The sequence below is a fragment of the Anopheles arabiensis genome, chromosome 3, assembly GCF_016920715.1.
Source record: "Anopheles arabiensis isolate DONGOLA chromosome 3, AaraD3, whole genome shotgun sequence".
Lineage (NCBI taxonomy): Eukaryota > Metazoa > Arthropoda > Insecta > Diptera > Culicidae > Anopheles > Anopheles arabiensis.
In genome coordinates, this window is record NC_053518.1 from 21,172,248 (window position 1) to 21,197,094 (window position 24,847).

At 45.6% G+C, this 24,847-nt stretch overlaps 1 protein-coding gene across 1 annotated transcript in view; it reads right to left on the reverse strand.

Moving 5' to 3' along the window:
- Positions 1-24,847, reverse strand: part of LOC120899516 (negative elongation factor A) — a 214,164-nt gene that overhangs the window by 65,713 nt on the left and 123,604 nt on the right. Inside the window, exon 3 of the mRNA XM_040305467.1 lies at positions 16,951-17,103. Coding sequence (XP_040161401.1) covers positions 16,951-17,103 — 153 coding nt within the window. The remainder of the gene's footprint in view (positions 1-16,950; positions 17,104-24,847) is intronic.

Below are 24,847 nucleotides of genomic sequence, written 5' to 3' on the forward strand. Positions count from 1 at the left end.
GAGTGAAGCAACGCGCTCGCTCGAGGAGGATGAGTGCAAACAAAACGCGAACCATCGCTCGCACAAATCACACCACGATCATCCCTGCCACACAGCCATACCGACCGCGGGCACTGTGGTGATACGATGTCGATGGCGGCAATTTGCATACACCAGTGCGCGCGCGCACGTACACTCACGCACGCAGGAACATTCTCCGCCGTATCTTAGCGTGGCGTCGCGGTCAATCACCGCGCGCGCATAAAAATCCATCTTGTCATTCATTCTACCACTTTAGACAGTGGGAGAGGTGGGTGTTGGAAGGGATGAGGGGTTAGTTTACCGAACGCCAAAGAATCGTTGAACCTCCTGGAGCAGGAGAACCGCACCGTGTAACATACCATATAACCCCCTGCGCACACACAAACGATATGCTGATGATGACGATGATGATGACTGGCTGCGAATGATAAGTGGTGATTGTGTGATAATATGCTAAAGACACAACGCACGCATGAAGGGGTTGTGGGGGGGAGGTGGTAGGGTGGCCTGATCCAAACCGATCGTTCGAAACAGATAAAATGCCAACCGAATGAGGCAACCCGACGGCGAAAGCAATGTTCTCCTCTGTTCTGCGCACCAAGGAAGAGTTCAACGAATCCCCCCCCTACCCGTCAGCTTCGGTTCTTAACGATCACGATCGAAATGACGCTAAAAGGCTCGGTTTTTGCATGGTGATTTAACAAATTTAAATGTTCCTCCAACAAAGGGCACTTCGAAGCTGATACAATGATACTTCCCCTTTCTGCCACACTATCGCGCGGTGTTTATCAAATATTAATTAAGGCGAAGGCACAATAGGTACTCCTCTGCTGGCCATCGTGATCAACTCCATGGGGCTATTAAATGGTAAGCTTTTTACTACCAATAATTCACCACATCATCATCATCATCATCAAAGCTGTGTATTTTAGCGTTGGAGTTGTGCTTCTCTTCTACAAACAATGCAAATACAACACCTGAGAGAGACTTCCTTGTCCATGTTCTAGACTCAATAAAACAACGTCCAGAGCTCCGTTACTTATGGTGTCACACCGTGTTGTTCCTGCAATGACGATGACCTCAAGATCACTACCCTATCGATCGCGAGTGCCATAAGCCGTTAAAGGGACGAACACAATTTGGGCCGCACGGTGCGAAATGACAACCGTAGTTCGACCGATTGTTTCTCCACCCTGGAACTTCCATAAATGGAGTGCGTGTAGTGAATGAATAATTTCAGCCTCAGCTAACAAGCTCCGCGCGCCCGCTGTATCACCCCATCCCGGCACCATCGCCAATGTCTTCGCCGGCAGCAGTGCCGCCATGGAAGGGGGGTGCCTCGAGACATTCTTGAAATGATTATATTGTGTCATTTTCGAGCCCATTTAAATTTATATCCACCAATACGCCCCGAATTGAGCGGCGCCGCGTACGTGAATCAAGTGAGTTGGACGGTTTTCCGGCTCCTACACACACACACACACAAACGCGCGCACGATTGTTTATCGCCGGGCAACCCTCTACTTTGTTCCCCGGCAGCAGTGGGGGCGCAACAGCACACAGCGTTGAGTCATTTTATAAATATTTCATCATAAGTACACAAAGCAAAAAGGGAAGATTGTCTAGGTTTTGAGGTTCTCTCGGTTGCTCCAAAAGCGCGTCGGCAGCAAGATCATCGCGAAGATGCAGGGGGAGAAGTAACAACATGCACAGCACTTGTCTTGGCCAGGGTGTGGACTTACTTGGAAGCGGTTGTGTATATATATCTAGGATAAGACAACACACCAGCTACAGGTTCGTCGTACCATAGCGTCATCGTGCGTAGGATGTACCGAGCTGCACAATAATTTTGTTGCACACAGTAGGGGTAGGCATCGAACGACGTACAAATGCGGAGGTACTCCAGCAGTGTTCTCCTAGCAGCTCCGTTGCCATGTACGGTAGCACAGTATGTGCTAATGACTGACAAGGCGATAGCGACCTGTGTAGCTGTGTGAGCGTGTCTTTGAAAAATCCCCCCTTCAAGATAATCATTAACACGAATCACACACCAAAGGCACACAAGACCCAGCCCGAATGGTGCACACATGTAAGAGTCCAGAGCGCACCACCACCTACCATGACAAGACCCAAACCCATGAGCGAGAGGTTTGGACAAGTGGAAAGGAAGATATTTTTATCTGCCGCTGCTTCTCCACGAGTTTTCCCCGCAAAGGGAGAGACGTCGTTGTACCACGCCCGCGGTGCAATGTATTTTTCCCTGCTACCGGATGTTCTTGACACATTACCGGCTGGGGCGTATGGTGTGCGTTTCTCTTTCCGTGTGTGTGTGTGTGTGTTCAACCTCTGATCTTTACAGATGCACTTTACAGCACCAGGAACCTTTGGAGAATTCAAAGAATCGATGTGCACTGCGGCTCTTCTCTGTTCTCCAATAAGTTGGTGCGGTAACTGCATCGAATTCTGCAGAACTCTTCAGGGGCCGGTAACAACACGAGACAAGAGCACCTGATATCTTTGCGCTTCCATTTTGTACAGTGAATCTGTACTTTCTGCAGCCCGATGCAGCTGATAATGCAGCTTCACTGCGGTGAAGATCCGGTCCGAAGACCACCAGGAATGGTAAAGATACGACCGGATGCAAATGTACCCGTTGTGCGATGTGCACGGAATGATATCAGACGCACAGAACCCAGGAAGCTGACGCTGCGCACTTCTCATCAGAAGCCTCTCGCGGTGCTGCCCCCCCATCAGCGCCATCCCCACTTTCTTCCAACCCCTTGTGCAGCAAGAACCGACCAACCGTGAAAGGAAGTGAAATAAAATATTCTTTAAATAGATTAAAAACATCTGGATTGCAATTTATCAGGCCCCGGCAATGGACGACGACGACACCGTTCTTTCGTTCGGCCTGACTTGCACGATGCACCAGTAACTCCCCGTGCTACCCTACCCCCGCGGCACTCATCCTCTATGCCCCTCAGAGCATGGCGGTGGCTTTGGCGTTGATTACGATCGGCGGGGGACTTTGACTGCTGGTCGGAAAAATCTTTTACTCGGTGTGCGATGCAACACAGCGGGCCCCCCGTTTCCCACTTGTGACCTGCGGCGCACAACACGCATGGTTGGTAGCAAATGAGATTTGGACCGTTTGATAATGAACATATTACTCGGCCGCTGATCTTTTCGCAGGCGCACACTGTCGGCTATGACGCCTGGGCTACCGACCGGGGATAAACGTACAGGAGAGGTTTTTTCGCTTTATTTTGCAATCTGATAGAGAACTTCGTGCGGACCATTTGGCGTGCGGAATATGCGTTCTTTTTTGCGTTCAAGTTTGTGTTGCATCTTGCCACCCCGCCCCAGATGTCGGGAAAGGTCGTGTCGAAGTGGAAATAATTAGAATGAGTAGTACGTCTCGGATGCGGGATCATGTGTTTCATCTTTTTAAAAATAGACACTCTTTGAAGCAACACAAATCAGGTAAGGTTTTAAATGGCTTTGGTTATCTTCAATAAGTGCTATTGTAATGTAACAAAATGTTACATATAAAAACGGTTGTTGGACCCAATATAATGCTGGAGATATTGATAATACAAATTCCTGGGACAATGAAGGAGCTTAGGAGCACCAAAAAGTATAGGAAACATGCTCTAAGTTTCTCAATAAATAGTTTGGATTGATGTTTAAGCTCTGGGAAAATTAATAGGGATATCAAGTTATGTAATATGCCAGATTACTAAACATCCTCTAGGGTTCATGGAGCTTCGAAGAACTTCAATATTTCCATCTAAAACTATAATATCATATTCTTAATCGTGATTCGTATTTAGAATCAGAATTCAATTGTTGGCCCAAATGACTTTCCATTGAGGTATTCATGGAAATAATCTAACAATTCAAAACTTTGAGTAGATTTTGATCTTGAAAACACATTCGCAACAATGTATCAAATCCAAAGATTCATAAAGCACAACACTGCCATATTCTTTTCTACTGTTAACAAGACTCAAACGTCTGCTCATTGCCCGAGATACATTCGCCAATTTCAGCGTGAAACATTTTGCTCTCCCACTTCGATTCGTGACCCGCGCTACAATTAAATCAACCAAACAAACAAAAAACAACCTTCTCGATATCTGGGTCACTGCGCGTCAATCATGTCCTCCCCCCTTTCTTCTAGCGCACGGAAACGGCAAATGCAGCGCCGCCCGCAAGCGGCTGCACTTTATTCGCTTATCGCACACAGTCAGGGAAGAGTGCTCCCGGGGGCCATTCGGTCCAATTGGATCGGATTCGAATCGGTCCGATGATCGAAACGATGATGCTTTGATTGCCCGGTCGCTGCTCTACAATTGACCGGGTGCATCCCCATACTGCATCCGCGAACGTAGTTGCGCAGCAAACTCGCAAAACTCGGTGACCGACCACGGGACAGCACACCACGCGAGAAGCTGTTAAATGTGATTTTCCGCACGATAGAAGATGGAGCGAGAGCAACAGCAAAATTCGTCCTCAGAAACTATTGCCGCTTCCTATTGCTTCAGGGGTTGTAGCGTACAGGGTACGGTTGTGAGGTGGGCACACAAATATTACAGAGCATTTCTCAATTTCTGCACCATGTTCGGACGTGTGCAGCGTGTACATTGTGTCGCATTTGCAGCGATTCTACACTGGCGAATGGTGCTAAAAAAAAGTGCCCCATTAGCCGTACTGCGCCATCGCTGGTAGTAGATACATACACACACACTCACACATACAGCAGTTGATAAAGAAGCTCACGATGATTGTATCTGACAAGGAAAAACTGAACAGCAAAGATAAAATAGACCATGCGCTAGCAAGGGCATAGGCTTATAGGGAGAGTAGGGAAAAGGTTTAAAAATAGCATCGTTGCAAGCACACTACACTATCAGTGTGCCAGTTGCCACATTTCAACCGACCGCATCCGACCCCACCGGTTCGATAAATCAGACAACTGCAATCTTCTATACTGTGGCCTTTGAAATTGCAATCGCGTCTTCAGGCATTTCGGCCTCGGCGGCAGCGGCGACGCTGGTGGTGGTGAAGCTGCAGCAAAATAAGTGAAGAATGTGACATCGATTTATCATCTTGGTTGTTGGGCAGAGCAGAGGAAGGGCTGTAGGAGGCTGCAGTAGTTTTGTACGGCAAACCGATACGATTCGTTCGATTCTTGCCACTGGCAACTTCGGCTTCGAGGCCGCTTGCAGCAATGCTGTTATCGATAAGCTAATTCGGTTGTGTGAAATGAAAATAGCTTTTCTTCTTGCACAAATTGCACACTCACAAGTGATTGTGCAACAGCAAACGGATACGGTATCGAAGTAAACGAACGACCAGCTGCAGATGGTTAAATGGCTGGGAGTGTGAGCAGCAAAACGGTTTCTCTAATCGGGTTTGATAGCAAAACAAACTCGTACGCGCCTCGGTGATTATGCTGGTTGATGTAGCTCTATCGAGATTGAACGATGCTCTTGCCAACGACACGTATGCGCTAGTTGTCTATCAATAGCAAAACGCATACCATTCGCTACTTTGTTGCAGTGTTGTTAAGACCAAAAACAATCAAGCTTAGCAAAAATAGTTACTAAATATTACAGCAAAGTAAACCAATCCCAGATGGAATATCAAAAACTGATATGTTATTCAAAATTATTTACTCTTCAAATTCCCTCCCCACGGCAATTCAATATTTAACTCTATAAATGGAGTTAAACGCCACAAGCGTTCTGCAAACGCTTTCCTCAAATAGCGGTAGCGCAAATGACGTCTCCATGGAGAAAGCAATTAACGTTGAAATCTCTAAAAATATATGGCTCTATTTACTTAAGCGCACGATCTCATTTCGCTCCAAGCACAAAATGCTCCACACGGTGCTTGCCGCCGCTATCATGACTCACCGTAAATGAAACATTTTCGTCCATCGCTGATAGCGAGCGCCAGAAGCTCCTCTCCGCTGACTATACCCCTAACCAACAGTAACCATCATCCCGCAAACGGGGGGAAAAGGGACAACAAGAAGTGATTTCTTGTTTATATGCAAATATGTTTAATTTATCGCTCAAAACGCTCGCGCACGATCGCACTGTCGTGATGGGCTGCTCCGATGAACGAAGAAGGAAGGCGGCCCGAGTGGGGATGAACCTGGTTCCACAAAATAACCCACTATTGCCATACTGGGATGATCATGCAAATATAACTCTCCTCCGCTGGGGACGCTCATTTTCATTCTCTTCTCCCTACCCCACCACTTCGGGGCAAAACGACGCTCGTGATTGGATTGCCGTGAAAAATCGTCCTAGATCTCGACGGTACCGATAAGCTTCAGTACCGGCGCGAAAGGTAAGCAGTTGCAGCAGTCTCCGCAGCCGTGCTTACTGCGAAACTACACTCCCCCGCAGGTCCGTTTTCAGGTCTCCCTGCGCCTTTTGTTGGCCGTTGTTTCCATTTCCATAAATCCGTACACGCGCTCGCACTCGCGGACAGTCGTCTCCTCGCTTTATCGCTTGAACGCATAAAAATGCTGAAGCATATGGCTATCCTCCACCGTGTCCACGGTTGCTCCCTTCGATTCCCGAGTTTTGATATCGAAACGAAGCCAAGATTAAATTAAAGCCAGCACATACACCGCACAGCAAAGACACCAAACAGAAACAACTTAGATGGAGCAAAGGCAGACGTAGTGGGTGTTGCAGTTGAGGTTCGTAACGAACGCCGAGAATCCTCGGCAATACACTTCCACCAACGAAACCAACAGAGTTCTTGCATGCGTGTGTGTGTGTGGTGTTGTGGCCCATTGGTGGCGTTGTGGCGACATTTTGCGTACGTTCGTCGCCATCAGCGACCGCCTACGCAAGGGATGAACTGCAGCGTTCGATGCAGCGGTTGTACCGGTTGGGCACTACTACTTAGCGGGTCTTATAGCGGGCCGTTCTAGCCATGGCTTGTGGTGGTAGTTTCTGTAATTGCACTTATGGGAACCCCCGTCAACCTCTTGCAAACCGTTTGCGACGAGGCGAACGCGCACAGCGCACTGCTGACGGTCGATTGCACCCCGATACTATACGATGCACGACTTTTCCTGCTCTCCGCCACACGACGCCGGACGGCCGGAGTTACCCGCTCCCGGTGGAAAAGAGGTCGGCGTCAGCTTAAAAATGACTGAAGCGATAAAAACATATGAATTAGTGCCAATTAGAGTGCCAATAAATTGTGATAAACGCACCGAGTGTGTTCATGGTGTGCGTTCGCTGGTGGAGGCTACAGCAGACGGCGGCTCAGTGGGCGAAATGAAAGCAATCCACACATACACACATATACGTACGCTTTGGGACACTCTGCCATTTGGCCGATTATTAGGGAGCGCGAACCAGAGCACTAAAGCGCACAGCCTGCTGTTATGACATTACACTCTCGGTTTTAGAGCCTGAGGATGTGGAAGATGGCTCTGGAAGATATTCTGAGGATAGTATACAAAAAAGGGAACCTTTGGGGTTGCGATAATTCGACTCAACGAAAAGCTATTTAAGATGCGATACTATTGCGGATATCAGATTAAGGAAATCGGCAAATCTATTATACTACGAATTGCACACGATCAAAAAGCTGCAGTGGAGAGTAGAGTGGAGATAATTTTAACTATTTACAGTGGCCGGCAATATAAAGTGGCCACTACTTACAATTTTACATTTTTTACATTTTTTCCGTGAAAAATGAAGTTATTGTACTGCTTTACTTTTTGAAACATTGCTCGTGATATGCTTAAGTATGCGCAGTACCATAGCATGACAAAAATGAGAAGTTTGCTCCAAGAAAAAATATTTTTTCCAAAATTGATCAAAATCACTGTGCCAAAATAAAGTGCCCACTTTATTCATTCTACAGAAAATATTTTTCTGAACAAATATAACACCAAACTTATAATTTATATGCGTTCCTCTCGCATTCTTTACATGTTCGAGGATCTTTAGCGTATTTTTTTTCTATTTTTTAAAGGTTTATCTAGTTCTGCATCTTGTTTTTGCATCTGGTTCTTCTCAAGCGTTATCAAGAGCTTAAAATTTAAAATTATTTGTTTGTGACACCAGTTTTATCCACCTTCGCACATAGAATCTGCCACAAATTCTCGATGGAACCAAGATTTAGACTTCATGGAGGACATGCAAGGTGTTTTATACGATACTAGTTGAGAAATGTTTTTTGTATTGATTGTGTGTGTTGAGATGTTAGCCTGTAGGAACATGTTTTTAGTTTTCAAACCCCATTTTTTTAAAGAAATATCCCAAAGTATTGATGAAGAATGTTAAAAAAGGTATCAGCCATAGTTGTACTTTCGATTCACACCAGTTTTCCCGCTACTCCTAAAGATAAACACCCCCTAGCTATCACATTGCAATTTTCGTAATTTACTGCTCGTTAGATGTGGCGTCCTTCAAGTTCCTCGCCCGAGCTACAGCAAGACTAACAAAGCCAATTGGCTTCAATACGATCAAGAACATGCAGATGTATCGTTAGATTGTTGAAAAACTGATATTTGGACAGATGAGTCCAAATTAGAACTGATGTTCAAAAATATCTAGACGCGATCCAACAAACCAATATGTATGAAGAGTGCAATGTGATGACCAGGGAGGGGATTTTTATACGAGAAGTGGGGAGCATGGTTTGAATCGACGGCATAATGAAAGCTAATACCTATATAAGCATCCTGTGTGAATTTATCTGTTTTCTGTGAAAAATACGGAGTTAGTAAATAAATTGATGTTACAACAGGAAGACGACTCAAGTTATACACGAAGAATTTTTGAATTATTTTTTTCAATCAAATCGAATAAAACTTCTTTAATGGCTCCCACTTAGACTTAACTTTAATCCTATCGAGATTTCGTGTGCAAATTTTGATGCAAATGTGGTGAGAATGACGTGATTATGAAAAACAAAATATGTTAAAGCTCTGAAATACTCCTAGGAAGAACAAATGCCAAATACGTGCAAATAAAACAAAATAAATTATGTCAAAGGTCCTCGAACACGTGAAGAATGCGAGAGGAACGCATATAAATTATAAGTTTGGTGTTATATTTGTTCAGAAAAATATTTTCTGTAGAATGAATAAAGTGGGCACTTTATTTTGGCACAGTGATTTTGATCAATTTTAGAAAAAATATTTTTTCTTGGAGCAAACTTCTCATTTTTGTCATGCTATGGTACTGCGCATACTTAAGCATATCACGAGCAATGTTTCAAAAAGTAAAGCAGTACAATAACTTCATTTTTCACGGAAAAAATGTAAAAAATGTAAAATTGTAAGTAGTGGCCACTTTATATTGCCGGCCACTGTATGCATGGCTAGAAATTCTAGGTGAAAACGTCATTTTTTAATTTGGAGACTAAAACTGAATATTTAATATTTATTGGTGCATCATAAAATGTTTGGCCCTTAGAATCGGATTTATTTAAAAACTGATCTCTAGACGTAGGGCAAGAATGCTCCTTGAACTTAGTATCCAATCTAAAAACTCCAAACAAACTATCCCAACACAAACATAATCAAAATCCAATAACCTTCAAAAGTTTACATGCACTCGATTTGAGAAACTTTATGTTATGACAAAAGCTTAAATGGAGCAATGAACTGACAAGCATTTTGCATTCATCCTTAACTCTTCCAAAAACTTCCTTAACCACCACCGTGGCTCAAACTTTCTACGCTTTATCACCGATTCTTCAAACTCGGTCTTATACACGGTCGATCAAACAGCGCGTGGGAGTAGCATCGACCTCTCGGAAGACCACACTTCCTCCCATCACCATTACGACCGGCGCAGCTTCCGCAGGGCTAGCTAATCAAATAAACCGTCCTAACGTTCGCGAAGAACCCACAGGCGAAGGTAAACGGTTTACGCGCGCCGAATGTGTGTACCGGAAAAGTTATTCCTTCCCAAGAAAAACGAGTTCACATTTCATACTCCGAATGATGGATTCCGCTCACACCCTACAACCTCGCGACCGGCACACATATGGGCACCCGATGTGGGCGTTTAGAAGGGGCGTTGCACTGACTACATTTGACAGAGCGCTGCTCATCCGACTCGTCTATAATGTTACATTCCCGCTTTAACAAGTTCCAGCCAGAAGAAGAAACACATGATAAATCGCCGTTCGGTGGAAGTGAATATATGCACGATGTACCGGTGTGGCCTATGTGGATCAGAACAGTGATTGATTGTTAATAGAAAATCGTATTTTCACCTCCCAATACTCCTGCCGTTCGCAATCCCTGGTTGATCCGTGAGCATCGAGATTTTTGTGATACATTTTGGAGGAATCAGCGCATACGAATGTCCGTGAGGGTGGATGTAAGTGATTCGAGATGGTAAATAAACTATAATTTTCAAACTGTGTGGGACCTCCCGCACTCTAGCAGCGGATCTTTACCCCATTAATGCGTTGCCAAAACGCCTGGAGGAATGAATAGGATGGGTTCTGAATGAAAAATGGCGCCTCTTACCGATAGAAGTCGCGTAATGAGGAGGGAAGCGAAATTCTGAAGATCTAGTTAAGCGATATTTAAGCTAACCGATCGTACCGGATTCACCCTACAACCCTTTCCAATTCCTTTCCACAGCTCTCAACGAAGGTGAATGATTCAAAATGCGTTACAGTCATTTATTTTTGACCATCCACTCACACGCGACGCACAGCGATGCCCTGCTTCTTGCTCTTAGGTGCAGTTGCAGTGCGCCATGTAGCAGTGCTTCTTAATAGCTAAGGCACCTCGCTCTCACACACGAATCTAGATCATCGCCGGCACGTAAATCATACCCGCTCGACGCGAGGGAGGATCTCGTCTCCATGTATCGTTAAGTTTGTCGCAAAAGCGGATGCCGTTGGTAGGATCGATTTTTAAAATAGCATCGCGCCGTGCGCCTTGGCGAAACGATCGATGGTCCCAATAGACCGCTCGTGACAACTCATATTTATCTTTGATGAACGCATTTCGGAAGGTGGTGAACCGAGGGACCGCCAAGAGGGTTTGCACACGATCGAGGTAGGTTTTAACAGCTCTGTTTTCCACCATCACCACGTGATGACCCGCGATGGAAGAGCACTTAATGAATCGAGAGCAATTAATTAATGCCGATAGGGTAGGAGGTGGGAGATCTCTTTATCGGGTACGATCGTTGGCATGGTTTGGAGGCAAAAGTCGTGTTACTATCACGGTGTGTTTCAAACTCCTGGGAAGCAAAACGTCCTCTTCTATCGCATTTTCATTCCTTATTTATCTTCTTAATAAGGAAAGGCATCATTCGGCACGACATTTTGCGCTACACTTTACGCAACGCGTCTTGAACAACAAGAAAAAAACGAACGTTCTTATCGGTCGCGACGGGTGAGAAATTAACCGATCCAAGGCAAGGTAATAACATTAAAAATGAAAACGTGACAAGTTCTCGCTGCTCGCGCTGTTTTCTTCCTTCCTCCAGTGACCACCCCCATCGCCTCTCCGGGTAACAGCTTTACTGCCCCCACAAAAAGCAGCGTGACAGGCCCGCCAATGCTTGGCGAGGGCATTGGGAGGCGAAAGGTTGCGCCCGCGAGCTCTCACTCACAAGTGCCCGACTCTATTGGATAGCCATCGGAGGAGCTACGCAAAAATTTGAATGTACTCTACTCCCTCTCCAGCACTTTCCAACTCCCAAAAGGTGCGTTAAGGGTCCACCGAATACAGCGGAGGTTTTTTTTATGAGCCCATTGTTCCCTCCGAAAAAGATCCAAATCTATCGCGCTCCTCCCACGCAACCGTGTCCCCCTCCCCCTCTTAACTGATATTTCTCTTTCCTTCTTACTCTGATAACATACACACACAGCGCAGCTACAAAGTCATTTCGGGCAACGTGGGGAAGCCCGGCAACGGTTTGGATGTAATTTTAATTAAATTTGATGACCGAACGCGTAGCGAAACCCTTTTTTCTTCAGAGTTCGGTACAGTTTGTGCCTGACACAGCACCGTCCCACAGCTTGGGCAAGGAGCTGGAGGGGAATGAGGCAACCTATTTTGCCTGATATTGCCCCTGGTGTTGACTAGACTGGACGGGGATTTCGAAACGGTCTCTCGGAACGAGCACCGGCAAGGAAAGGACCAGCGAACTGAAACGGTTTCACCATCTTTCGTCTGACGGATGGTGAACTCCAAAAATTTAGCCATTTTCTGTGTACTTGTGCCCTTTCTTTAATGTGTTTTTTTACTATTGCTGGTTTCGTTCATTTTTCATCTCGCTTGCTTGTTTTTAAAACAACTATCGAGTGTACATTCTCTCTCTCCCTTATTCGTATTTTGTTTATTTGATCGTGTCCAGTGAGGAGGCAGAGGTGCTTCGTGATGGTTTCTGCTTGGTCATGTTTCGGGGCAGATGATGTTAGCCCCGAGCAGGACGATGCGAGCGAACGTCGCCATTCGACGAGGGGGAGGCGAAAAGATACCGTGAATAATGTTACCGACTGATCGGGATAAGATTGTGGAGGTAATTTCGGGCCCGGGTTTATTATATTCAAATCGAGCGTTCGGTCCTCCAATATCGCCAACATCTGCCACCTGAGCAAAAGGTGTTAAAAAGGTGTTTGAGTGTGTTCATGTGAAGAAAGGATGATCCAATGTTTACGGTTGGAGCATTGATCAATAGAGAAAATTGTTCAAAATAGCTTTTCTTCGAACGTTTGATAAGACTTCATTTTAATTTGAAATTTAAATTTAAATTTTTAAAGTTAAATTTAATAGTTTACTAATGTAAATTCGAACATCCTAATTTGAATTGAAAACCATCTTACATACTATTATTAAGTCTACTTTTACCTTAATATGCTGTCAGTGACACTCTACAAAAATAAACAGAAACTAACTGTCAACTAATGAGAATTGCAAAAAGTATACTAATTGGTCTGCTCAAACACCATTGGACATAAACACCCAAACTTGTACGGTGGGAAAAAACGGTATTGGATAGGCTTTGCCGAACCGATGTGTCGAATATGCAATCGACCCGAGGTGTTGCATATTGTACCCAGTGAACACCCGGTGTCAGAAGTCAAACTGAGGTGAGTAAATTTTCAATTAATATGCAAATGGAACTCACTCCCGAGCGACTATCCGCTTCCTTTAGCTTCGCGAGCTTAACGCATCTGGGCGGGCAGGCGGGTTGGACTCAATCCCTTCAGCTACTACCGGTCATTGCCATCATAGCGTGAGGGTTTTCGATGGTTCGTGAAGCAGGAAAACAAAGATGCTAAATAGGCCACGGGAGCGTGGACTTCACGGTGGATCCTTATACGGAGAAACTGAAGTTGTTAATAAAGGAAAAATGGCTGCAAATCAATGGTAAACAAAGAAGATCATTTGAGATTGCGTCGGAAATTAAAGAGGGTTAAACATTTAATGATTCATCCTAAGTGGATTTTTTATCATTCCCAATTTAACCTGTACACAGACATTAAAGCACTCAACTTGTCAAGCTGTTATGACGAAAACAACGGAATCAACTGTACTGTTGGCCCTTTGATACTGCGGAGCATTATCGTCATTGCTTACGCAACCGTTCCTATCAAAGTGGGAGAGTTGGCCCCTTCAACGGCGTCAGTAAGATGACAGTTGTCTATATCACAAGTTATTGAAGAGGAAACAAATATTATAAAAAGAACAAGCCGAACCTGAATGAAGCAACATAAACACACATTTCCAGCCGATTGGAGACATCTCGGTGAAGGCAACCTACAGCAAAAAGGTTGTTTTCATGCGGATCGAATCCGTCAAAGACAGAAAAAAAAACCCCATCGAAGATCGTGCAGCAGAGCAGAGTTGTTCTATCCATTTGACCACCCACACCCACACTCGCATTTCCTCCCGCGCACGGTACACATCAAAACATTGAATTATGATTAATGGTGTGCCATTTTTTGTTTTCCTCACTCGCAAGCACTAGCGCACTTTGGAGTTGCTGCATCTGGGGTTTATGCCCTCGCTTCTCCTGCCCTCTTCTCGAGCATGATGGCCAGGAGATGATTTTGTGTCTTTATTGATTTCGAGAAATATATTCCGTGGAATGTCACACCCACTTGCGACGATGATTACCGCGCTAGGATGCCTAGACTCGCCGATGGGAAGAGGCGGAGGGTAAACGCAAAATGTAACGCAAACGTAAACTGGATCTAAACGTGAAGCGAGTGGATTTGGGACAATGAGAAGAAGGAAGAGACGTCTGAAACGCTAAGGGCATACGGTGGTAGCTTGAAGGAGGGTTAGCAAGCTTGTTGGCGAGTCGTCGACAGTTGTGACGTTTCGGTTTCTCCCGTGCTTCGAAGCTACGGTTTATGTCATCGACAAATTTAAACGATTCATCATGTTATTGATAGCAGCAAAGACTGTCGAACGCAAAGACTGTGCAAGATGAATAAATAATAAAATCCGAAGATAGATCAATCTTTAGGGGAAAAATCTATAAGAATGTAAGATTTTTGAACATGAAGAATAAAGATTTTTATCCGAGTTACTCGATAGCGATGATACTGATTGGTGAAAGACCTGTCTAGCGGCTAAATTCAACAAATACGATTTCAGACACCCCAAAATCATGAAAGATTTTTTTGAACTTCATCAGGTTTTGAATTTCTTTATAGTGCACCATCTTATTCACTGCTCACCAATTCTGAAGGAAATTTGATAAATCAAAATATGATTTCCGTACGTGATACGACAATCAACCATGGAATAGATTCCATACACCAACACAGGGACGAGAAAAAGCTTCCCTTAAAGCGTTGGCAAACATTTGCGCAATAAATTTACCGTGTGCGCATACATAGTTTGCAATGCAGAGTGCATTGAACCAACAAACGCTCACAGAAATGCACATATTCACCCACAGAAGAGGAAACAGTGTGCAGTAGATAGTGAGGAAATGGGAAAATAACGATTTCATAGTTTTCTGCGGTTTCTAAAGATGCTGCATCCTAGAACGCTGAATTTGCTCTCCCTAGCCACACAACATTCTGACCTCCCTACGTCCCTCTATGACTAATCCCTCAGCGAAGTGCATCGGAACAAAATCCCGAATACGAACACTGCACCAAAGTGCCATCTCTGTCGCATAAACACACGTCAATGTTGCTCAATATTTGAAGAAGTGTCGCATCTTCCCCATCAACTTCCCAACCCCGATATCCATGTTTTGTTGGGTTGATATGAAAGCTTGGGAGATGCTTTTTACGACAGTACACACTGTCACGACCCAACAACAAGAACAACCCGTTGAAGATCGTTACACTCATATAGCCGCCACTTTGCTTTGCCCGTCCCGTTTAGCTATAGGAAACCCATAAAAGGTGCCAAAGAAACAAATCATCGCGCACCAGCCCCGAGACAAAGAACCCGACAACTGCTCCGACACATCCAGCGGGACTACGGTTTGACTTTGCTGCACGATCCAGCTTTGCAACTCTTGCCGCTCCTTCCTCCCGCCGCCGGTCAGAGAAAATTGAATGTTGCAGAACGGTGGTGTTTCGCGGCATCAAGCACTGACCCGGGAAATGGATGAAGGATGGATGAAAGTATGATATTCAAATGATGCATATTTACATGTTGTTTGTATTTATACATCACTCTCGTCTGTCGCAACCTAACCCAAAGGAGAGAAGGAAAGGGGTACCCTGAGCGGGATTGCATTAGGTTGTGCACTATCGCATGCAAAACGCTTCGCGTTCCGTCTGTTCCTCCTCCTCCGCCCCAGCAGTGATAGTTATTTATTTATTTACGTTCTAACGTTCATTGCGCCCGGGCTAACAATTTCGCTCGACCGGTTGCTGCAACAACGTGCGGCAAAACGGTTTCCTGACACGGTCTTTGTCCGCGAGATTTGCTGCGTTTGATAATGCAATTTGCGCCTGGCGCCAGCTCATCAGCATTGCTAAAGCGGTTAACGCTCCTTTGGTGGATTGTAACAGTTCGCGAAGGGTATAAGCGAAACAATATTAGTTTATTATAAATCCATGAAGAGCTAGAAGAGGATTACGCATACAATATTGCAGTAGTTGTAAATTGCCATTTATATTTTCGCAAATAAAAGAAAGTTCTCTCTAGTTTTTGTTTTTCTTTTACACATCCGCAACTCCAAAACACCCTGATCGATTTTTCGTAACATGCTACGGCGATGAATCCAAAACTGAAATACCTTCAGTGTGGTAGTAACACATCATCAATCAATCTAAGGACATCGGAACACAGTAGCAAAGTGAGTGAAGCTAAATAAACCTCCTCGAAGGAGGTCAAATGTGGCATCTTGATGTACACGTCGATACACCAATACACACCTTCAGAAAATTAGGACAACGCTAACGCTCGAAGTGGCTTTGGTGTATTATCAAAACCGTTCCCCGCTATTAACGCCCCCTCCCTTTCCGCATTGTCAGACATCCGTCGGCAATGTCCTAGATCCTTAGCATAATGTTTCACCATTCCGAACACGCGAACGCAATTTACTTCTGATTGAGTTTAGTCGATAATCGGCAGTCTGATATGTTACGACCCCAGGGCGCCCCAGGGTCAACAAAATGTTGCAGAGGTTTTGTGATGTTTTGGGAACAAAGACGTCAATTGCTACACTTCCAGTGGCCCGTGATAAATTATGACAAGTTGTTTAGAGCCGAATATAATGTGGTGATTTATCTTTCACTCATTGGTAGGAAAGAACTTACTGCAACATACTTATACTGTAGAGTTTAAATAAACTGAAACCCTTTGTATGAGATTTCAACGGCGTTGTAATGAGCTGACACTCTTTACAGAAGCGACATCTGCCGTGTAATTGTGATTTATTGGGGTCTTCAATGCCCCAATCAGTTTATTCCTTCCGGACTTACCTCTTCACTTCCAGCAAGTGCTGCCGTATAGCTGAGGTAGCTCTGGAGCGATTTCTGCGTCCTGTGAGCCACCCGACGGAACCGATGGCAGGATTCGAGCTGATCACGACAGGAACTACACACCACCGTTGGTAAACCATCCTCTGGTGCGATCTGTAAAGAGTCACAAATGAAAAAAAAACAAGAAATGATGAAAACGGAAACAACAATTAGTACACGCACAAATCGGAAAGCGAAAGAAGCGAGAGACGCGGCATGAAACAATCTGCAGGACAGGGCACGTTCACAAACGGTACGAGAGAGTTCAAGACATATGGGTCCATTAAGTTACACCCATCAACGACGCTCTGGCACTATGAAGATGTTGCAGCTATGTACTTAATCACGGCAGCATTCCAGCAATACCGTGGCGTGGTGAAGATGGTGGTCGTAACGAGACATGACAAGCTCACCGATGCTCAGCCGATGCTCTGTAGTACATCAAGGGAAAGGGAAGACGCAAAGACGGCACATGTACCGAAACGAATAAACAGCGGGACAGAGAGTTTCAGGACGGTTCAGCCAAACAGGTTTTTCCTGATCTCGTCTAAGGTTTGTTCTTTCAATCGGATCGGACCCGGACGTATTCTAGGGCGAGAGTGCTGGCACGGTTGGGGTGACTGGTTGAAAGGTGTTAAAAATCGTTCGAGATCTTTAAACACTGGTGATAGGTGGCGGATGTTTCACTCAGGAAACATCCAAGACCCGATACCGCATGGGAGAAATGTACCGTGAGACCATTGAAATAAAAAAAAACGACAGCAGTTTCAAACTCCGAGAAAAGAGTCCGTTTCTCACCTCTACCGGAAAAGGGAATACTTCGAGCGTTTGTTTTCATTTTCACATACCTTTTCCTCCAAGGCACGAGAAATACCCACCTGTGCTGAGGCACTGAGGCAAAGAAAACCATCGAAAAACGAGATAAACTCTTCCAACGGGCGAGCACAAATTGAATAATGGCAATAATTTTAATCGAGTTAATCAGAAAATGAAACAAAATCACTCCAAACCGAGGCCCCAGTGAAGTAGTGCGGGGCTTGCCGCTTTGCTCCCTCCCTCTCGCTGTTTGCTTTTGCGTGAAATTGTGGAAAAACGTACCGAACACGGTGAGCGAAAACGAAAACGGGTGGGAATAGCATTCCCATCGTCCATGCATTCGGTACGTGCGTTTCGCCTCTCGTGGCCAGGTCTGATGTGTGAGTGGCGCAAACGAGAGGAGAAAAAAAGTGAGAGTGTGAAGAAAAATCGGACAAAACTGCACAATTACGCTGGCGCTCGTGGGCCACGCTCGCGCTATGTTGGAATAGTTCAATGCTGCTGCTGCTGCTGTTACTACTAACACTAATGCTGATGGATGGATGGATAGGCCTCCATATCGATCGCAGCTGATTGTTAATTGCATAATGCGCCGATTTCAAAAGAGATTACAAAAAAGCGCCGTGAAATTATTGAGCCTACGTGATCGTGATGGGAGAAGATTATTGAGGGTTTTCTGCTGTCCGAGAGAGCAATCGATGCTTGGAATGATTCTTTTTCCCTAATGTTGCACGAAATCAAACAACGTTCCTGGCCGATCGTATTTGTATGTGCTTGTTACATTTCCATTGAACTCTTATTTGAGAAGGTAGTTATTATAAGTAAGAATTAAAGTGTACCGACTCGTTCAAAAACACGATATTTCTATCTTTCTACAGCACCAACCCACACTTACTTAAATTATATAAATGATCCAAAGTTATCACCTGGGAATCGGGCTATAAAAATCACTTCTTCTGATTGATTGCAAATCCGCACGGAAAAGGTCAGGCTCAGCAACAGTTCCATTGACATAAAGAGTCGTAAAACCCTACTCCCCTGTTGACTGTGTGTCCGTGAGTCATTTCCATTCTGCATACAGTCGTCGCGGCGACGACAGACGAGCGACAAGATGCAGATTTGACGACCCCATTCGACTCGCGTTGCATTATTCGCCCACTGCAAGTTCTCAGGTCAATCTATAATCTGCGCCAGGGAATGGCTTTACCGTATCGCAACCCTACCATCTCTCGCAAGGAGAGCACGGAGGAGAGGTCACTCATCTCGGCAATGGCCACTTTAAACCACAACGACCTCAACGGTTTGAATGCGGGGTGTGGACTTCTCGTAAAACTTTCAATTTTGCTTTGTTTAAAGCTGTGCGTGTGCTTGTCGATTTCCTGAAAAGATCTTTTCTTTTTCGTTGTCTCTCTTCGGTAGAGGAATTTTCAAACTAAATAATAGCACCACCTTTCCTATCATGGTCACGGCATGCCGGGCTCCGGATTCAATTGCCTACATTTGCACATGATTTAACGTGCAATGGAACCATTTTCCAGATTAAATGTCGCCGGTATTTCGCGCTCAATCTCGCACCGCGGGCACATGGAACACAATGTGGTACGGAATTATTATTTTCAACTCAACTTTCTTTTTCGCGAATGGGTGCGGACTCTGGTACAACTACGGTGCGGCAAACAAAAACTCAACCTCCGTGGCATACGGTGGGGCAATAAAGCAGATATAGATATGGGGGGAAGAAATCAATTTCAAATGGCAAAAGATTGAATGTCAGCTGAGATCGTGGACGGAGCAAAAACCCCAAGCCCAACGACTTGCCAGCATCCTATCATCGTCCGGGATCGTCGCGCTTGTGCGACGACCTGGAGCAAGACGAAAGAGCAACCGCAAACTGCTCGACTTGCATCGTGTGTCTTTCTGCAGTGTGCAGCAACTAGCAAGACTAGCGGCAAACAAGCGTCGGGCAGGACCATAAATCTTCCATCGATTAATTGATAACTGTGCAGAGGTGAAATAATAACACGCTGCTGATGCTATTCCGTACGCGAGTTGTGGCGCCAAGAGAACGAGATGGAGCGAAGCAAAGGAATAGTTTTCCTTTGAGATACTGCACTGGAAGGAGTCGTTTACGTTGGGGCCCAGTGAAGTAAACATGGTTTTCCTTCATAACGAAACAGGGCAAAATATGAAGGGATATCAAATGCATGTCAGTTGGGCAATAGTTTTGTCAACATGATGCCAGTAAAACACGACATTATTAGGGGTTCTGTGTAATCGTGCACCGGTCTTATTTATCTTTCGATGCAGTCTCCTCGGATGATGGTCACGGCAATTGCGTCGGAGCAAGATTGAGTCGTGCCGTGACAGATGAGAATCGCACAAGCAGACTCCACGCTGGACAAAGTCATAAAAACTAACTTCAATAAACTGTGCAGTGCATTGATTAACCTTTGCTTTCATGATCGACACAATCGAATGTTGCTAATTGACAGCCAAGCTTTGGACAAGCAGACACGTTTAGTCCCACGGGAACTTGTGAGAGTTGAAACCAAACTTTCTAGTTGATGATTTCTTTCAAAAAAAAAAGGATCGTTATTATTAATAGTTTTTTTTTTCAATAAGATCGCTCAATATTCCAAACTAGATGTTCATCCTCGTTCTATTTCACATAAACTGGCTACATAAACGATAAGCCATTTGAAATCAGTTCGCAAATTTGTACCAGCAGCATACGGTCTTAGAACAAACATAATGATTCTGATGATCTAATTTTAATGGTAAACATTAAAATTAAACTTCCACCTCACAATCTAGAACGGAAGCGGAAAATCATCCAAACCGCAAACATAATCCCCCGGTTGCACCATTCCCGCACGGCACAAACAATGCACATACATCGCCGTTGGTGTGCGATAATTTAATGATTGCCAGCATAATTGACGCCAAATCCGGAGCGCGCGCGGAGGAGCTAGTGGCCGTGGAGTTCCATCAATCAGAGTAATTCACAAACAGAGCCCATTTCCATGCACGTCCACCACAATCGACACACATACACACCCACTATCAATCGTTTCCGAATGATTTGACCCAAATTATTCAAAACCAATCTCTCTCTCTCTATTTCCATGCTTGCTTCTATAGGGCACGAGGGCTTCTCCCTTTCCCAGTACCATGTTCGTACGTCAGAAACATCGATAGCAGCCGGATTACCCGATGGCTCGAGATTTGTTCTCTCTAAAACTATGTCCAATGATTTTCCACACCATTTCACTGCCTGGTGGAGTGGCGATGGATTGGGATTTTGGTTCGCTGGAGGGACGAACGCCCAACCACCGGAAGGATACGGCTGCTCTTCCAGCACACCATAGGAATGAGGTACGGGGGGGTATGGACGGAGAAAAACCTCCCTACTCCTACTCTGCACTGCCACATAAATGTGCCGGACAGGGCTGATTGCCGGCTTTCGATACTAATGGATCTTGGCTATTCTTCACGGTGCAGGCACTAAGGGCCCAACCGGCAGCGGACCAACCAACCGGAGAGGCACACCGTCCCCAGCAGTGCCAGTCTTGTTCGGATTTCATCAAACCGGTCATTCCAAATTTCCAAACAAACCCCAAACTAACTAGAGCCCGCCGCCCCATAACGATGGACCGGAACTGGCAGCACAGAAACCACACACACGCACACTCGTATGCTCTATTTTGATATTTTTGCTACACCACTCTACAGCACGGACCCACACACTCGCCTGTTGCTTCTTTCTTTGCATTTATCACTCGGTAGAAGGGGAAGGAGAAGGCGCGGCAACCCTAATCGAAAACATACAACACAGCGGCGGGCGCGCGCTCGCACTTTTGACCCATCAATCTTTCTCCTGCGAGACATTTGTTTCCTTGCCCGATGGTGTTTCAATCTTCCGCACCAGCGCAGCATCGTACCGAACGGGGTGAGTGAGTGGGTTTCCGGTAGCCGCTTGTTCCGAGATACAAGCTCACCCAAACCTCGCTCCGGGATCGATTGAGACAGACGAAACCCAGAAAAATGGTAAGGTAGTTCCTCCCGCGTTGATCCCATATACACACACACGAATCGACTTCCGAAACCTAAACCCCCGTACGAGGTTCGGGTTAGGTTAAACATCGAAAGCAACCGGAAGACGGGAGAGAGACGCACGCAATCGCGAGCTAAATGGATGCAAGATATTAAGATTTCCAATACAACATACACAACCAGACAAACAAACCGAAAGCCCATCAACCGAAATGAAAACATTATAAAGAGCTCCCCCTTTCTGAGGTTCGGAGGGAGAGAGAAGTATACAATCACCAGAGTGCGGGCGAGCACCCAGAGGAAGTTGTCGCTCGTCCGAAGGAAATCAATAAACATCGCTCGGCGCTCTAGAGGGAAAAGCGGGCACAGCGCTTTCCTTTAGGTAGCCCGCGGAACTTCGCAAAGGAAACGACAAAACCATCCACTCACGCAGCAACAATTCATAAGTCATCGGCATTTGGCACCAGAAGCAGTAAGGGGGGATTATGGGTAGTAGTAAAAACCCTTCCCCTTTTGTGGAGAACGATTTGGAGACAACGGGGACGCATAACTTCCCCCCCCCCCCTTCTTTCCGGTCGGTTGGCGAGTGGATTTTGAAGTTCCACTTTGAAGAAGGTGTGCTTGAGCACTCATTTGAATGGCAAATCTTGTGTTGCAAATTCAAAGATTGCTTGTTGTAGTAGGGAGCTATCGATCGTTCGATTTAATGCTACCGTAGGGAAAGGAAATGCTTAGCGTGTGTGCGTGTGTGGCACCTACCTTCCTATGAACGGGCTATGGAAGCGAACGGTTGGAATTTACCAGGAATAGATTAAAATACGCATATCTTAATAGATATATTTATGTTACACAGTGGTACCATGGTGGGTGTCTCCCTCCAATGTTCAATGTGACCATGCTCACTGATACCGTCCACACATGCGCCACTAGCGCCATCTATCTAACGTTTGTCGGAAAGGCACCAGGGGAGCTATCTATCAATGCGGCGTACCCAAGCCGCTCTGTGGCACACATTAAGCCGGACGACTCTTGTTTGCACGCCCGTTAGTAAGAGCCCGTACGATGGCTAGGCTAATGGACACACTCCTCCTCCTCCTCCTCTAGACGCATCCACTCGGCGAGCATATTAAAGCGTGAGAAAGTATCAACTTCGGATCGATCGAACGAGCCTCGAACGTCCCAAAATGCTGGATGATCTAGATACCCGGGAACGGATCGCAAGGCACGATCACGAGTGGGTGGTAGGCTGCGTTGCATTGACGATGGGAGGCCTACGAAACAGCCCTAGCCCTCATCCCCACGAACGATTACGTCTTGGACGGTGAATGTTTTCGATACCCAGCCGAGGGTCGTCTCTCAGTCCTACTCCGTCACTTTATCTTGCATCTGTCCCTTTTTTGTAGCTTGTTGTTTCTGTGCTTGTTAGAAGAGGGTAAAAAGTACACACACAAAAATCCAAATTCACACACTACAATCGCTGCGGTGCACACGCCGAGTGCTCCAACTGCTAAAAGTAGCTCCGGCGGTGCACGAAACCGTCTTGGGCGGCTCTTCGTGACACATACACAAGACACGCACGCGGCTCAACGATCGGGCTGTCGATGTGCGATCGTTCCAATTTTTTTTTGCCTTCTTTTACTTCTACCTCGATCGGTGCCGTGGTGGAGGCACTAGTGATTTAGCAATTTAAATTTAATTAATAGATTTCTCATCGTAAATTATGAAAATTAATTAAGGCCCTCTCGTCGGACCGGCGCTCTCTCTCTCTCTTGCGTTGTATCTCACGTTGCAACTTTGTTCCGATCTTGTACCGAGAGCAGAGCGGGCGAGCAAGCAATTATGATCACCTTTTTGCCTAACGCAACATTAGCGCAAAGGGCGTTGCAGCGAGCAGAGCCGAAGTAACGCTCGTCTCAACCGAGCGGGCAATGTCGACGCGATGAAAGGGTTCAGAATAATTTACGAGAACACTTAACGGCATAGACTGGTCACACGGCGAGGGCGGCAGCGGGCTGGTAGAAGCCAGCCAAGATAAATATTGACATTCTGCTCAACGGACCAATGCCGATAGGTATCGATTAGCAGAGTTCGATTGATTTATCAGTCGTTTGTGTCGTTGGATGTGGTATGATTTAAATAATTAATAATGCAACAGATTTTCAGCATCAGTGGCTCATTCGAGGGGAAATGTAAAGGAAGCCCCTGCATTAAAGAGATGTTAAACCTGTGTACCATTAAGACAAACATTGATCGAATCGATCTTCCCACCATCGATCTACAACCCACATTTTGCTGCACTTCCCATCCTTATGCAACATCATCCTGGCGTTATGCTGGACGACATGTCCCTGGTGCGCCACACCTTCTCGACCGGGGCGTGCGCGTTTTCTGCTCGAACCCAATCATTAAGATAATAAATTATAAATTAATAATCGCACGTCGCCAAATTACATGGGCCCGCGTGAACCGCCCGCCGGTGCACCAAAGTGGGCACCGAGAGGCGCGCGCTTCATCTGGTGCCCGGTTGCAGCACACATTTGGTGCGCACACCGGGACGGGATGAATCATGCGATCCCGGTGTGCGAACGAGATACGATACGAACAACAACAACGTTGCGAAAGGCGCCAGTGGAGGGTTTTTTTGCTCCCGCTGTTTGTGTTGTTGCACCCTGGTGCAGCACTGGGACCACGACCTGCCACCGACATTTGCCGGAGCGAGAATGTTGAGAAAGAAATGCGTTTTAAATTATGTTTACTTTGGGAAGCGCGTGCGTTGGCAGCCAGCAGCAGAGCGGATTGGGATAGAAGATTAAAAGCTAAATCCCGTTTATCAACGGGATGGATGTTTTTTTGTACTATACTGTACTGTACGATCTTTTCACTCTTTAATTTTAAAGCAGTTCACGCAAAGCAACAAAATCAATTCAACTTGAATTAATGGAATGTCTTTAACACGACTAGAGAGGACTTATTTTGAACAAATTTTTGA